Genomic DNA, 15,165 nt, shown 5'->3' with positions numbered 1-15,165 from the left:
TATAGGGTTTTTTCGACTCCTTTAAAAATGATTTTTTTTTTAATATTTTATTTTTCACCTAATTAATTAAAATTTTAATAGGGCTAAATCAAATTTCTAACCTCGTCACTGATGTAACGGCGTCAACTTCTAGCCTCTTCTTCTTTTTTCTTTTATTTTTCCTTTTAAATTAGAGAAATTATAATTTTTTGTAAGAGCGTATTTTTAAAATAAATTATGTCATTTCGGCTAAATCCAATAATATTTTGTAGTCCTCGCAAACAGGTTCCTATCACAAAAGTGCGAGTGCATGCTAGATAATTCACTATGTCATTGATATGAAATTTACAAAAAGTAATAAATATATAACAAGTATAACCGCAATTCCACTGTAATAAATTTAGACGAGGCAAAATTTGGTCTGGGATATGAATTTTTTGTAAAGAAACCTAATTAGTTCACGAGTTTGAATAGGAATTACAATTGAATCGGGGCAATGGTAGTCGGGCCCCCGACCCGGACTAGTCCCTATTGGACGGGTTTTGTACTCTTCTTTGTGGCTTCGGGACCGGACAGGTCATGGTCCGATAATTGATTTCGATTTTATCTCAGACTTATCCCCTTCTTTTTTTAATATTTTATTATTAGTCATATATAACACTAGTTAATATGAAATTATAATATTAAAAATAAATTCGTAAATAATTTTGCATATATCTAACTCTATACAAGAAATATAAAAATAAAAAATAGTTGAATGTATTATTTATGTTATATAATTCATTCTAGCTAGATACAAAAAAAAAATTAATTATTGAGATGAATGTATTATTTGAATATATTCTTCAAATCAGAGGTGGAATGGGTTTGGCGCAGCTATACGGGCCGAGTGGCAAGGCGGGTTTTCCTTATCAGGGGGTCTCAGGTCCATCCAAACCCGTACTATTGTCATTCATAAGTTTGAATAAGCCAAAATTTGAAAACGGGTATATGAATAAGCCATATGTATATAACTAGGTAGAATGTTATCGAAACGTGAAGAAATTCATGGATCACTACGCTCCTCGAGGCTTTTTGGATCAACATGAAAAATACCATATATGAACTTTCTCATTATAGAATACTAAGAATAGAAAATAATCTCAGCACCATCATGTTGCTTTGGTTGAAATAGTTACCCCTTTCTCAGAATCAATTCTTGTATCACCACCTCACAGTTAGTTTTTTTTCATACATACACATCATCAACGTTTGCCGTAACTGCGACTGCAGCCGTATCTCCACGAGCAAGAGCGTGTATTTTTCCGAGTAAAAACTACTATAGCTATGGCATTTGCATTATGAGCCAAAGAGTTTTACATCCGTTCCTATAAACGACATCTAACTGTTAGTCTGGCGTTGTGACCAAAGAAATGTGCACAAGTAACTGAAGATATCACTGGTTATGAGGCGACGTTTGTCTGGCAACCAGTGTGGTGTATATTAGCTCGTTCCAGGCATCAGGAACACCGGGAAGACACCAGTGGCTGCAGTCTTGCCTTTTTGTAGAGATCTTCGTCAAGCCGGTCACGTTCTTCCCGTAAACAGAAGGGTGTCCGTCTTTGCGGTAGTTGGTTAGTCGTGTGACGTTTAGAAGCACAATGGGAACCTGTGTTTCTTTGATCACATTCTCTACAATCCTCATCTTTTCAGGATAGTTATCCAGAACAGTCCCGTTTACTACAGGTTCCTTCTCTCCGTTGCATGTTCCGCCTGAATCCCATGCTCCACCTCTGTTATATAGAAATATCGTGTAAGAAAATTGTCCTTTTCAGTGATTTTTAGTTCCTCCTGAGTGGTAGAATGAGTACACATATTGATGCAGTGAACATGGGAAATTCTTGGCTCCTTCCGTCATATCAAATGTGTCATAATTTCTAAAGCTGAGTACGCAAAACAGTACCTAAAATGAGCAGTTGAGTAGCCACGATAAAACACCAGCTTGTCTTGTTTGAGGTTTTTTTTTATCCATGTAGCCCAGGTCTTCATGGCTCTCCTATACGCTTCCACAGGATCAAATCGAGGATAGATGTACTCACCTTCTTTATAGTAGTTTTTACTGCATGAACAGTCCATATCAGTTTTGCCGGCAAGGCAAATTGAAAGACGTTAGGAGTTACAAAATTGAGATGCACATAACTCAGGACACAACACATCTATTTGGTGAGGAGTTGCTGTCCCACATACCCCCTAGAGGTCTTGCCATGTGTCCACCAGTGCCCTGTATTAAACACAAGAATATCGGCTCTCGTCCAACGACCAGACGACTTGTCAACACGATCTATTGATAGAGTCGGATTAGAGTTTCCTTGTCCATTGACACGAATCCCCTCCCGAACCAGGAAATGCGACCGGACAAATTCCACTGTGCAATTATAATCCTGCACAGCAGTTCAACAACCAGCGTTACTCTTGTTGCCTTCCGTAGAGAAACTCTCTCACAAACTACGTCCTCAGTTAGGAGTTTGAAGTTGAATCCACTATTCCCAACCCAATTATTATAAAAGGAATCATATAAGCTTTTACAGGAATCGGAACATTTGAAAATGAACGAAGCCTCCACTTGAGGTTACCTCAAATTTGAAAATGTAAAAGCCTCTTCCTTTTGTTATTTTATACCCATGGACTTCATACATTTTGCTCTTATCAGGTAGAGCTTCACGTAAAAGACAGAGGAGGGATTCAAACTGGTTCCGGTTCATAGAGTCTCCTACCAGCATAAGCCTTTTTCCTCTCAGTCTCACCAAAAAGTCTGTCGCATTAAACCTACACAAGCCGTCAAGTAGCCATAGATTCAATATTCATGTTAGCATCAATGAGGGATCATAAAACCCAACCCCAGGAAAGATAACCATTAAGCACGACATCACTGTGATTCTAGATGTTAGTGAGATTTCCACCATATAACAAAGATATTCAGATAATATCTATCGTTCAAAGCAAAATCACTGATGCATCAGGAAATTGTGTCTTAACTCGTTACATTAACTTAGCCCTTCAAAGTTTACTAGGCGACATGTTTATTTAATTTTCTAACAAGTTAAAGGATCATATGCTGCTTATGGTTACAGAGTTAAGAAGAAAGTTACATAATAGATCTTCAAAAGAAGTATACAGGTATTTTAAATATAAAGAATATGAAGGACTGGATTAAGCAATTTAAAACAGGGCTGTCTCATTCTAAGATCCAGGTGGCAACATCAGCAACTATTCTCACTCAGATTAAGGTCATTTAGGAAGAGTTAAGCTGCGCAGAACTGGCATTAGTTCAGTCCTCTGACCTGCCTCTGCAAGCACACGGAAGGACTTTTCACACATTCGTGATACAACAGAAGGTTGAAATTTTGAGAGCAACTGAGAAATAAGCACAGGATATTGCTCATGATTTCGCCCAACAAAGAGCTCTAAGACATTATTTTAGTTCAAGTGGAAACTTTTAGCTCGTAAATGGACCAAAGACTTTCACATTTGTTCACCTCATGATACCATTTTCAATTCAAACTATTCCTTCTGTGGGAAATTATAGGCCCTCAATTTCCACTACTGCCATAGATTTAGAAAATTTCCTGCTGATGTGATAATTGACGTGGGATTGGGTAAGGATCCAACAGAAGATCATGTCTCCCATAACAACCTATAAACACTTCATTATGCTTGCATCGATCTAATTTTACATCAAAACGTCAAACAAAGCAAATCAGAGACTCTGATATTGTATTCAATCTAACCAGCACATACTAAAAGTGTTTTCCCTTCATAGATGCACCTACTCAACTTTTAAGTGATGAGACTGTCCTTTTAGCTTAATTTCTGTTCATCGGCAGTCTAAATTAAACTGCAAAATGAAATTAATCCACTGCCTTAATAATCAGTCAAAATTTACTCTATCAGGGTGTACCTGAGAAGACAACACCTGACCCAATTCATTACTCAAGTTAGTAAGTAAATAATGTCAAACGGGCTTACAATTAAACAATACCTAACACTATTAGTCTGACCTCCTCCCTGAATTTCTAATACTACTTAATTAAGTTGGCCATACTAAATGCAAGTAAAAGAATAAACCTTGATGAACAAAGAATAACCAAAGTCATTGTTGCTAAAGTATAATTAATTACGTCTTAATCCCCATAAAGAGAAGAATAGCATACTAAACCTGGGAAGATCACAGTCATCTGGTTTCCATCTCCATTTCAGATAGCCATAGTCAGGCCTTCCATTGCTCAGGCAATCAAAGGCCTCATCAACATATGGGCAAGACCCTGGTCTGTAAAGTGGATAACCCTCATCTCTCACCCATTTTCCCTTGTAAATATCACAATTCCCCAACTTTTCTGCTATAGCATTGTCAATAACACCTCCAGCTTCAGTACCTGATGAAACGGCTTCCTCGAAAGACTTTTCCTTGACGCCAAGAATTTCAGAATTTCCCCTGGTCTTCTCATCAAGATCATCTTTTGATGAAACGGGGGCCGCCGTTTTCCCATTTTCCGAAACGGGTGCACCAATTATTCCCTCAAAATTGCCCTGAGATTCAGCCTCCGGCGAAATAACCTGCCCTGTCGAATTCTCAGTAGTTTCACCATCAAGATCAGATTTTGATGAAACGGGCACATTTCTTTCCTCTTTACTCTCTTCTCCTTCATATCCAGGAGCAGACAATCCAGGGGGGACAGTACTATTTCCATCCACACTGGCACCACGATCAGAACCTGATGGAACAGGTTGTCTTAAATCATTAAATTTCTCACTGAACTCAGCCGATCTCGGCGGAGACGGGAGGAGCGGTACAGGGGCTTGAGAGATGAGATCCCTGTATAAGGAGACCTTGGACTCGAGAGCCCTTCTGCTGAAGAAGAACAAGCAGACGAGGAAAAGAAGCAGCAGAGGTAGTACGGAGAGTTGGCAGCGGTTTCTCTTTCTGGAAAAGGCAGATGTGGACGAAGTTGCCATATGAGGGAGAATTACATGTTCAGATTTTCTGCTTTTTTTTATTACAGTTTCTTGCTTGGTTTGGTAATGCAGCCGAAAGGGGTGAATCGGCAGCTGCCAATTGCCATTTCCCAATAAGCTTTCCCTACACCAACGAGTCTAGTTCAAATTGCGATTTATGATTGGTTCCAATTCTATAACTGTGGGACGTTATTTTATTTTAACTATAATAATAAATTATTTAATATTAATTATTAATATATAATTATTATTAATAATAAGATATAAATATTTAATATTGAAAACTACAATCGATTTAATTAAAAAAAATAATTTTATTATTTTTACTTTAAAAAAATAAAATAACATAAGCTTTCCCCTACAATAATTGTAGCAGTGGGAGCAATCTTGCAATTTATTTAATAGGATATGATCAAAGATATCATTAATAAATCAATTTATTTTATTCTAACTAAGTATTATACTTGTTGCCTTAAATTTGGAATATTAATATTACCCCTTGTGCAGGATTTATTTTTGTCTAGTGCCTCCAAATGAGAAAGAACTAATTGGCAAGACCGAAAATTATAATTTGGGGAATTTATTAGTTGTCTTGTATTTAATTTAATGCAAATATTAATAATTTCTATAAATATTTATTTATACAAACTAATAAGTGACGCGGCACGTCCGCTATAGTTCTGTTTTCGTCCAATATTATAAATATGTGTGTATTTTTTACAATTTTTTTTTTTTTGTAATTTTCATGTATATATGTTTCCCATTAATATTATATCATTATTTTTATCACTATTTCTTCATAAATCTAATATTAATTTATTTGCTTACATATTTAATTGAAATAATAAAAATTAATTTTTAAATAATATATATATTTTGCTCGTTCATGGAACGTATAACAAATTACTAGTATATTTAACAGGATTCGAACTCAAAATTTCATATCCATAGAGTTAAAATCCGATCAACAACGTTTCTCAAGATTGATTGCGACCATATATCAAGTTGGTAATAATCAATTCAACATTTTGGGATTTCAGGCAACTCCAATTGAGCAGGTCACATGCATGCAGGCCTACACACATAAATACAGCAAAAAAAAGTCTGAAGATCCAAAATATCCATGTTTATAATTAGGGAAGAGTATTATTTTAATCCGTTAAGTATGCTTAATTTTAATTTTAGTCTGATAACTATGTCCATTTTTGTTTAGGTCCAGTAGCTTACGAAATTGCTTACATTTAGTTCTCTGACAGATTTTCGGACAATTTTACCCCTATGCAATTTTTGAAATATAGTTTTAGTCCATATGCACTCATAGGGGTAAAATTGTCCGAAAATCTGCCAGATGACTAAAAGTAAATAATTTCGTAAGTGACTGGACCTAAACAAAAATGGACGTAGTTATCGGACTAAAATTAAAATTAGACATATTTAACAGTCTAAAATAATACTTTTCCCTATATGTTGTCATCGTCATAGAGAATAATATTCATTTTTTTGAAATAAATAAATATATATATATATATATTATTTCTTTAAATACATCAAATATAGATAATTATATTGGTCGTGATTTAAGCTTTGGGGTTGCCGACACAACTATTGGTATCATTACAGTTTCAAAGGGACAAATTCAATTATTTAATGATTATTAGACAAAAAGTAATAGGATTGGTCATGACTCTTGTCCAATTGGATATGAAATAGACATTTCACTATATATTATGACCATTAGAAGAAAACTTATTATTACTTATAATTTTAATGATTATGATTAAATTCGTGATAAATAATTATTATTAATTAAGACTAAATAAAAATTAATAAAAAAATGTAATTATCCACGATAAAATATATTTTTGTCATGATTATAAGTCGTAACAAATATTTTTATCATAATTCTTAATCACGACAAATATTATAATCACATGTCACGGTATATATAGTATGTGATTATGCCTATATTTCCACCAAAATTGTGTGTTATTTATATATTTCCACAACAAAATAATCAATTCGATTGGAAATATACTAAGTGATAGGGATGTATCACATCTTTTAAGAAAAAAGACCTAAATAACTCTATCTCTTTTCTTTTTTTTTTTTTTTTGTTTTTTGAGTTATAAAGCGATACCTAAATAACTCTCTTACTGAGCTAAAATAATATAAATTTCACGCTTGATATAATATGATCGTCGTTGTCTAATGTGAACACTCAAGACGTATGTTAGTGTTCTTTAGGTTTTGAGATTCTCATAAGAATGCTTCAATAATATAGATTTTATAATCGACTTGGTACGATCATCATTGCAAAAAACATCCAATACATGTTGAGTTTTTCAACTTGACCCATAAGGTGTATAAAATTGATGGAGAATAAATCAGAGGTAAGCAATCGAAGCTTTTGACTCCAAAAACATGGCAAATCAAGCTAAAGATCTCTCATCTTGAATTTAACCAAAAGGTCCTTTCTTACAATGTTTTCGACGCCTATTTATACTGCACAATGCATTTAATTGTGGGTGGATGATACAAAAACTCAATTTACCCTGCAATCAATTGACTATACGTTAAGATGCATAGTGGACCGAGTTAGACTAACCCAACTCATAACCGGATTGAACCAGTAAAAAAATGGGCTCATTGAACCCAACACCGGCCCAGTCCAATCAATACCTGGGACCAGCCCAGCGGCTCAGGACCACCTGGTCCTAGATCGAGTTTTTTTTTTTTTTAATTTATTATATATTCTTAACTATTATCTTTTTATACATAAATTTCTGTGTGAATTAATTTACTATCTATTTAATTTAGGGAGGTAATGAAAAAAAATAGGGGTAAGTACCACAGTTATTTTTGTTCCATTAATACTAAATTATTTTGTAAGAGGATCGTTTTGTTACGTTTTATACTTTAAGGGGTAAATAAAATTTAGATATACTCTAAAGGTGTGAAATGTATTTAGCCCTTTAACAAAAGTGTGCAACTATATAAATATTTGGTCTTCCTTTCTATCGTCCTTATTTAAAATGTCAATTTTATTTTCGATGGCTTTTCCCTCCATCATTGTCACAAACAATTTGATTAGTTTCGATTTCAATCTCTATCATGGAATAGGCCAGCAAGATATTAGAAATCATATTCTATATTACACACAAATCTTACGATAAAAATGATCAATTCGTACTAAGCCAAAATGTTGAAAGGATCAGTATGGGTCGAGGACTCAATAAATGCAAAGGAAAGTATTAAATAAGAAAAAAACATAAAAACAATGGGATTGATTTCCTATTCTCAGACGTTCAAGCACTCAATAACAAACATAAAGTGATCAATTAAAAATTAAACAAAATTGCTAAAAATTAAATTTGAATTTACTTTTCACTTGTTTGTTCTTTCTCCAAAAGTTGGAATCCTTCTTACATTCACGCAAGACGAAGAAGACATGCTCCCCAATTGTATCTCCCCACCTCTATCAAAGGGACTATTTGATTGCTTGCTAGATATTTCGAACTCACTAGAGGTGATCAGAATAACTTCTAATTATCAAATAGAGAGATTGAGAAAACACTATTGATTAGCGCACTCAATTAAAGGTTTCAACCTCTTAAAATTAGGTGAAATATTGAAAGCATAAGTTTGTGCTTGTGTTATCCGTGAACTTGTAAGTCTGCGAGTACCATATGGGTACGGTTCTTTCTTCATAATTTTTCGCTCTTAGTCTAGGACATAAAAATTTTAATAGGCTCCCACTTTTTTCTGGACATTTATGTATAAACTCTAATAGTGTTCTCCCTTTATCAACATATATAGGAAACCCACTATCCTATTTGATCATCTGTTGTGGCCACAGTTTTTCAGGCAAACAACACACATCAAAGTATGTAGGAATTCACTATCTTCTCATGATGAGCGTGATGGATTATATCTTGGAACTCATTATTCTCCATACATGTTACGCTGAATTGGAACTACGATACTTATGATGATCATGTTAAAACACAGCCACATTTACCAAAACCAAGATATAGTCGTCCCTCTCAAGTTTTTAGGATTAAATCCTATACTTTTGCAATTTAAGAGTTCAAGTCGTACCGATAAAGCCCACGAGCTGCCATAAGACAACTCCTTGCGAGTCAATTTAGTCCGCCCGAGAACCCTTTGTCATTCACCCACTAAAAATGCTGCCATAAGACAACTCCTTGCGAGTCAATTTAGTTCGCTCGAGAACCCTTTGTCATTCACCCACTAAAAATGCATAAACATCAAACATCTGTCGCCAATGAAATTAAACTTGACACCCATCAAATGAATATATTGCTTAGTGTAAGTCTTTATAAAACTTTCAAGGTTCTATCTCGAAAGCTCTCGACTTAGAACATTTTAAACCAACCCTCCAAAATCAGTTTCACAGTAGTCACTATATACACGGCAAATTTTATTGATTATGAAAGACCTATGGGCTTTGCCCATAACATGCATAATAAGCAATGTAAGTAAAACACGACAAAAAATACCATACAAAATTTTTTTTTATCCATATAATTCGATATTACAACTAAAATAATCGTACTTATAAATTATATAATAATCAATCTAATTAACTTTTTGATCACCTATATTATCACATGCTACATTATTAAGGTGAATAATGAAAAAGACCAAATCATGGTTTCTTCACATAATGCAGGGTAGCTGATGTAAGCATATAATTCAGCAAGAATCTAGACAAAGTTAATTTTTCCCTATGGACAAGATCTTTTTCCTATGTGAAAATATTTATTATATATATCAATTTGAGAGGACAAACCCTCAGTTTCTTCTCTTTTTTAACTTTCTTTTTCCCCTTTTCTTGATAGCAAAACTTTTCTTTGTTATTAAATTCCTGCACTGTCAGGTGCCTGCATTGGGACCCTGCCATACATGCATATATAAGGAGGCATGGGCAATATTGTAGCACAGAGAAATGAAGTCTCTTTTACTAACTAAAATCCCAGGTTGTCAATTCTGTTTCCTGTCTTTTTTTTTTTTTCTTTTTTTTTGTCAGCTCTCCAGTGGAATTCAAAAGCAATTAATGCAGTTTGGTGAGGGGGTTTCTGATATGGAGGTGTTGGATGCATCAGAAATTCCACTGTGTATAGTAAATGCCTTTAAACCTGCAAAAACTTGTTTCCTTTTGCCCCCCTCCCCCCCCACCCCCATTCCCTTCTTGGACACCTGCAAAACAAATAATTATATTATCTGTGTAAAATGAAAAAAGTAGAAGAATTATATATATATATATATATATATTTCAAATAAAATGTGCCAAATTTTTGAGTGGTTCGCAAAATTCTCCTACATTTGGAGGTGGGATAATTACACTTTTGGTCTTCATAAATGTCACTAATTTGTTTTCAGTCCATACATATATTGAAATTCTATTTTAATTCTTTATTTTTTAATATTAACAGTTTTGTTCCTTAGGCCTAATTATGATCATTTTGCCCTTTCAAAGAAAATATATAGTCCAACTATCTTTTTTCTATGCTCATGATTAGGCCCAACATGCTTCAAAAAATAAAATTAATCCTCCATAAATTTATATATACCTTTTTTCACTGCCTTGTTCCCGGAGTATTCCAAGTTCTCGGTTTTACAGGACTTTCTCCGACCACATTCCTTGAAGATACCGAGGATTTGGAATACCTGGGAATAAGACGGTCAAAAAAATGTATGAATTTATGGAGGCTTAATTTTATTTTTAAAAACATGTTGGGCCTGATTATAAATATAGGAGAAAGATAGTTGGACTATATATATGTTTTCTTTGAAAGGGTAAAATATTATTAATTAGGTCTAAGGACCGCAACTGTAAATATTTTAAAAGTTGAAAGACTAAAACAGAACTTCAATATATTTAGGGATTGAAAACGAATTAATAATAATATATGAGGACCAAAACTGTATTATCCCTTTGAAAAATTTGTTCAAGTTCATTATTGTAGTAAAATTTTGAACTGTTACAACAGACAGCATCCACAACTATTTATACTAAAATTATAAATTTATCCTTGTAAAATAAAGTATTTGACCGGAATATAACATTAGGTCGTGCTTCAAGTTCGTTCCGAAATTTTGAGTGGTTTGTAGAATTCTCCTATGTTTGGAGGTTGTTCAAGTTTTTTGCTGCAATAGAATTTTGAACAGATACAATAGACAACAGCCCATCAACTGTTCCATACAAGATTTACTAGGAAAAAAAAATATGATTTTATACTAATGATAATTACTATAGTTAAAAGAAGAAAATTGTAATAAATACAAATTAAATATGACTTCGTAACGATTATTAGCCGTTATTTTTGCAAGTGTGGCCAAAATATTAGTCATGATCAAACTGTGACAAGTATTTTGACTATAACTAAATATCATGGGGAATATTGATTAACAGTGGTAAAAATTTAAATTTTGGAGTTGATTTTATTTATCCGTGATTAATAGTATTTATTTATTATGATTTTTAAGTCGTGGTCATTTACAATGTAGCGAAAACTCAATTTTCTTATAGTGATATTATAAATTTACCCTTTTGATTAAAAAAAAACATTTGACCAAAATGTAATATTAGATCATGCTCCAAGTCGGTTCCCTTGGACCGTGATTTAAATACTTGGTCACTTTCAACTATATACTATACAATATCTCATTGTTGGAACATATTCTTTAGTATCATCTTCAGCCCTTCATTTCTAGCACAAATTTGAGAATGAGAATTTCTCATGTTCTCCTACTTGTTGTTCTCCAGCTTCAGATCATTCTGATCATGATCAGCAGCAGCATAGGCTCAAAACCTGTGCAGGCAAAAGGGTTCTTCCTCCCTCCAACTCATCATGATCAGAACAATGAACCAAACATGCCTTCATCTGATCATAATCCTGCGGGCAACAAAAACTCAATTCAGCTGCGTTTCGCTCGGTACTCCTCCAGCAAGAACAGGTACGACGACAAGCGTTTCGTCCCGACCGGATCAAACCCTTTGCACAACAGGTAGAAGAGATGCATGCTGCAAGAACTTGCTAAATTCAGTTGGTTTCTGTGTTCTTGGGCGCTTTGCTTTGTGTTAACTATTTTTCATATATATTTTAGTGAATTTGTTCTTGCCCTTGTGGTTGTTGTTTTTATATATGTAGTGAATTATGGCCAGACGTCGATGATGATTTATGATCATTATTTTGAGGCCCTTATATATATAACATAAATATATATATGTATTGATCATCAAGAAGTGTTGGTCTATTAATTTTTATTGAAATAAACTTATTACGCGATTGTTCAGTTAAATAAATAATTTTTTCAGTTAGAATATCGTAACTATTATTACTTTCGTTATATGACCCATTGGATTCCAAAAATCAAATCAAGATTAAGTTTTCGCAAAAAGACGTCTAAATAATGGTATATATATAATTATCTTGATTTTATTTTATTATATTATATTATATTTTCTGATGGCACATATACATATATATAGAGAGAAAAATGCAATTTATCCCCTATTATATGAAAAATGAGCAAAAAATTCTTCATGAGAAAAAATAGCAAATCGTCCCCTGTGTTTTGAAAAATGAAGCAAATTATCTCCCTATAAATAATTTACACAGGGGATAATTTGATTCATATTCCAAAACATAAGAGGATAATTTAATCACATATTACACGTATAAATTGTATTTAACCTCATATATATATATATACACATATATAGACAAAAAAAAATAAAAAGTTGAATGATGATATGTAAGAGAAGTTAGTTTTGATTCGTTATTAATTAGGTGTTGATGGGACAATGGCATTGAATTTGTATGCATCAGCAGCAGAGAAAATTGAATTCAATTGTTTTAATTTTTTGTCTTTTTGCCCCAACCAAAAGTTAAAAAAAAAAAAAAAAAAATCTCCCATCTCATGCATGCAGATGAAGCACTCCTTTGTCCCACTTTTTCTCATAAATAGTCACTTTCAATTGCTATTTCCAGCCTTCTTCCACTTTGAGAAACTTCTCCTTTTTCTCACCTCACCCTCTCCATTCTCAACAATTATGTTTACATCCACAAATATATCATTTTTTATATATTATATATGCCACCTTATTAGAATAATGTGTATCATATATATAAATAATATCCATGTGATTTAAATGTTAGGGTACAATACAACGAGCTCTTCTAAAATTTGTCATAATTACAAATGCATCCTCTTATTTAAAAAATTACAAACAAATAGCCCTTAGAATACGTTCGTCTAACAAATATCTTCTACGAAGGGGCGGTCACTAGGGGATATTTATTAGACAATCATTAGTTCTATGAGGTATTTGTAATTTTTTAAATAACGAAAAGTATTTATAATTATAGCAACTTTTAGGGGAGCCTGTTGTAATTTACCATAAATTTTATTCCGATACTTTTCGTTTGATGCATATGTTTTTTTTTGTACTTAAAGAGATAAATGTAACATATATGTATATATATTGAGTGAGGTTAACATTATTTTTTTCTTGATAAATATAGAATTATTACATAAGAATGTTAAATTAGAGGTAAAATTAAAAATTGATGTTATTTTTTTGTTGCATAAGTGCCTTCTGTCCAAACCTTAACGAAATGGGCTCAGGTAAAAACTGTGAATTTTTGAAAGACCGTGAATATAATTTGAATTTTTTTTTAATTATAATTCAAATTTGTGAATAAAAATGATGATGAACACAATAATAGTTAAGATGGATTATGTATATAGTTGTGGATTGAAGCATGCAAATCTAGACAAACATCTGATGCTGACACCGTATCTTTGAGACAACATCTACGTAGACAGCTAGAGAGGTAGCCTCATCAATGTATTTTGACTGGTCGGATTATGACTCTTTACCAGCTGAAAAATTTTGTGGGCCCATGGCCAAGCACTGGAAATAAAAATATTATCGACTACAATTTTAATAGTTATAAATTAAAAATCGTGATAAATATTTTTTATTGACCACGATTATACAAATATAAATTTTTGATCAAGAAAAAGTTATTTGGCATGGCTAACAGTCATGATAAAAATATTTACCATACCTTTTAGCCACTCTCACAGATAACATGACCGACAACTGTTGTATGATCATGGTCAATGACTTTTTACTGTGATTATTTTTTTTTCACCATGATAATTAGCCATGACTAAATGTTGCTTTTTTTTTATAGTGACGTGTCTATCGAAAATTTTTAATTTAAATTGAATTCAGGTTTCAACTAATTATATGGTAATACAATGTACTTACAGTATGATTGATATATAATTTTAAAAAAAATAACAAATTATATAATAAGTGTATTATATTTATTTTGATTCGATGAAACATGATTTAAATAAAAAAAATTTCAAAAAGTATATGACGAGGAAAATGATTATGTTTAACATTACCCACCTGACCATGCCTACTTGTCTAAGCTCATCGTTAATCAATCATTGCTGCTCTGTTTTGCTTCGCCCTTTTTTACACATTTTTAAAATAGGAAAAAAAAAAAAGAAAGAATTCCAAATTTTAATATCTTACTTATCAGCCAAAGAAATTATTTTTTCTTGGTTATTGTCTATACGCATACACACATATTATATGTGATAAAATATTACCACATACGGAAATACAAAATCTTGTCCGATAGAGGATAACCCAACGATTTGAACTTAAAATTTTCTACGAAATAAAATCGTATGGTCTTATGATGGCAAGACAACGCAACGCAATGCACCCACGAATTCTCCTAGCTTAAACAAGGTGAAATTTTTTTACTAGATAAAGTGCAACACGTTCGAACCATTCATAACCTCATATGACCCTCATGTGATCCAACAACGGTCCAGAGTATCAGTATTGGATTAATTCCACTTTAGCTCATAAATGAAACTCAAGAGCAAGACTTGACTTGATTCTGTTTTGACAACCAAGATTTTCAGCGTCTCACACGCAAAAAATTTTAGTTCGAATCAGATTTAGCAGAATCAAACTTATCGTCAAGAATGTTTATCTATTACAGTTTCACCAAATAGCAATGTATATCAAGAAATGGTAGTAGCAAGCGACGTTTCCTAAAATAATCAATATCGAGAATTTCACAAAAGTCTTCACTTCCCACAACACCAATATATATATATATACATCTAAGT

The 15,165-nt window shown here is 32.8% G+C and overlaps 2 protein-coding genes across 2 annotated transcripts; one reads left to right on the top strand and one right to left on the bottom strand.

Moving 5' to 3' along the window:
• Positions 1 to 1,135: 1,135 nt before the first annotated feature.
• Positions 1,136 to 5,086, bottom strand: TBL5 (TRICHOME BIREFRINGENCE-LIKE 5). The gene is made up of 5 exons (XM_011071636.3): positions 4,175 to 5,086; positions 2,592 to 2,784; positions 2,206 to 2,399; positions 1,922 to 2,077; positions 1,136 to 1,751 (listed from the first exon to the last, which is right to left on the bottom strand). The coding sequence occupies exons 1-5, from the start codon at positions 4,969 to 4,971 to the stop codon at positions 1,415 to 1,417; spliced, it is 1,677 nt and encodes a 558-aa protein (XP_011069938.1). The 5' UTR covers positions 4,972 to 5,086; the 3' UTR covers positions 1,136 to 1,414.
• A 4,962-nt stretch (positions 5,087 to 10,048) lies between these two features.
• On the top strand, positions 10,049 to 12,197 carry CLE21 (CLAVATA3/ESR-RELATED 21). The gene is made up of 3 exons (XM_088877921.1): positions 10,049 to 10,193; positions 11,065 to 11,117; positions 11,684 to 12,197. The coding sequence occupies exons 1-3, from the start codon at positions 10,049 to 10,051 to the stop codon at positions 12,005 to 12,007; spliced, it is 522 nt and encodes a 173-aa protein (XP_088734047.1). The 3' UTR covers positions 12,008 to 12,197.
• Positions 12,198 to 15,165: the final 2,968 nt, after the last annotated feature.

Source organism: Sesamum indicum, linkage group LG2 (genome assembly GCF_026168435.1).
Source record: "Sesamum indicum cultivar Baizhima isolate 11 linkage group LG2, ASM2616843v1, whole genome shotgun sequence".
NCBI classification, from domain to species: Eukaryota; Viridiplantae; Streptophyta; class Magnoliopsida; order Lamiales; family Pedaliaceae; genus Sesamum; species Sesamum indicum.
Note: the sequence above shows the minus strand (reverse complement) of the source record. Positions and strands in the feature narration are given on the sequence as shown.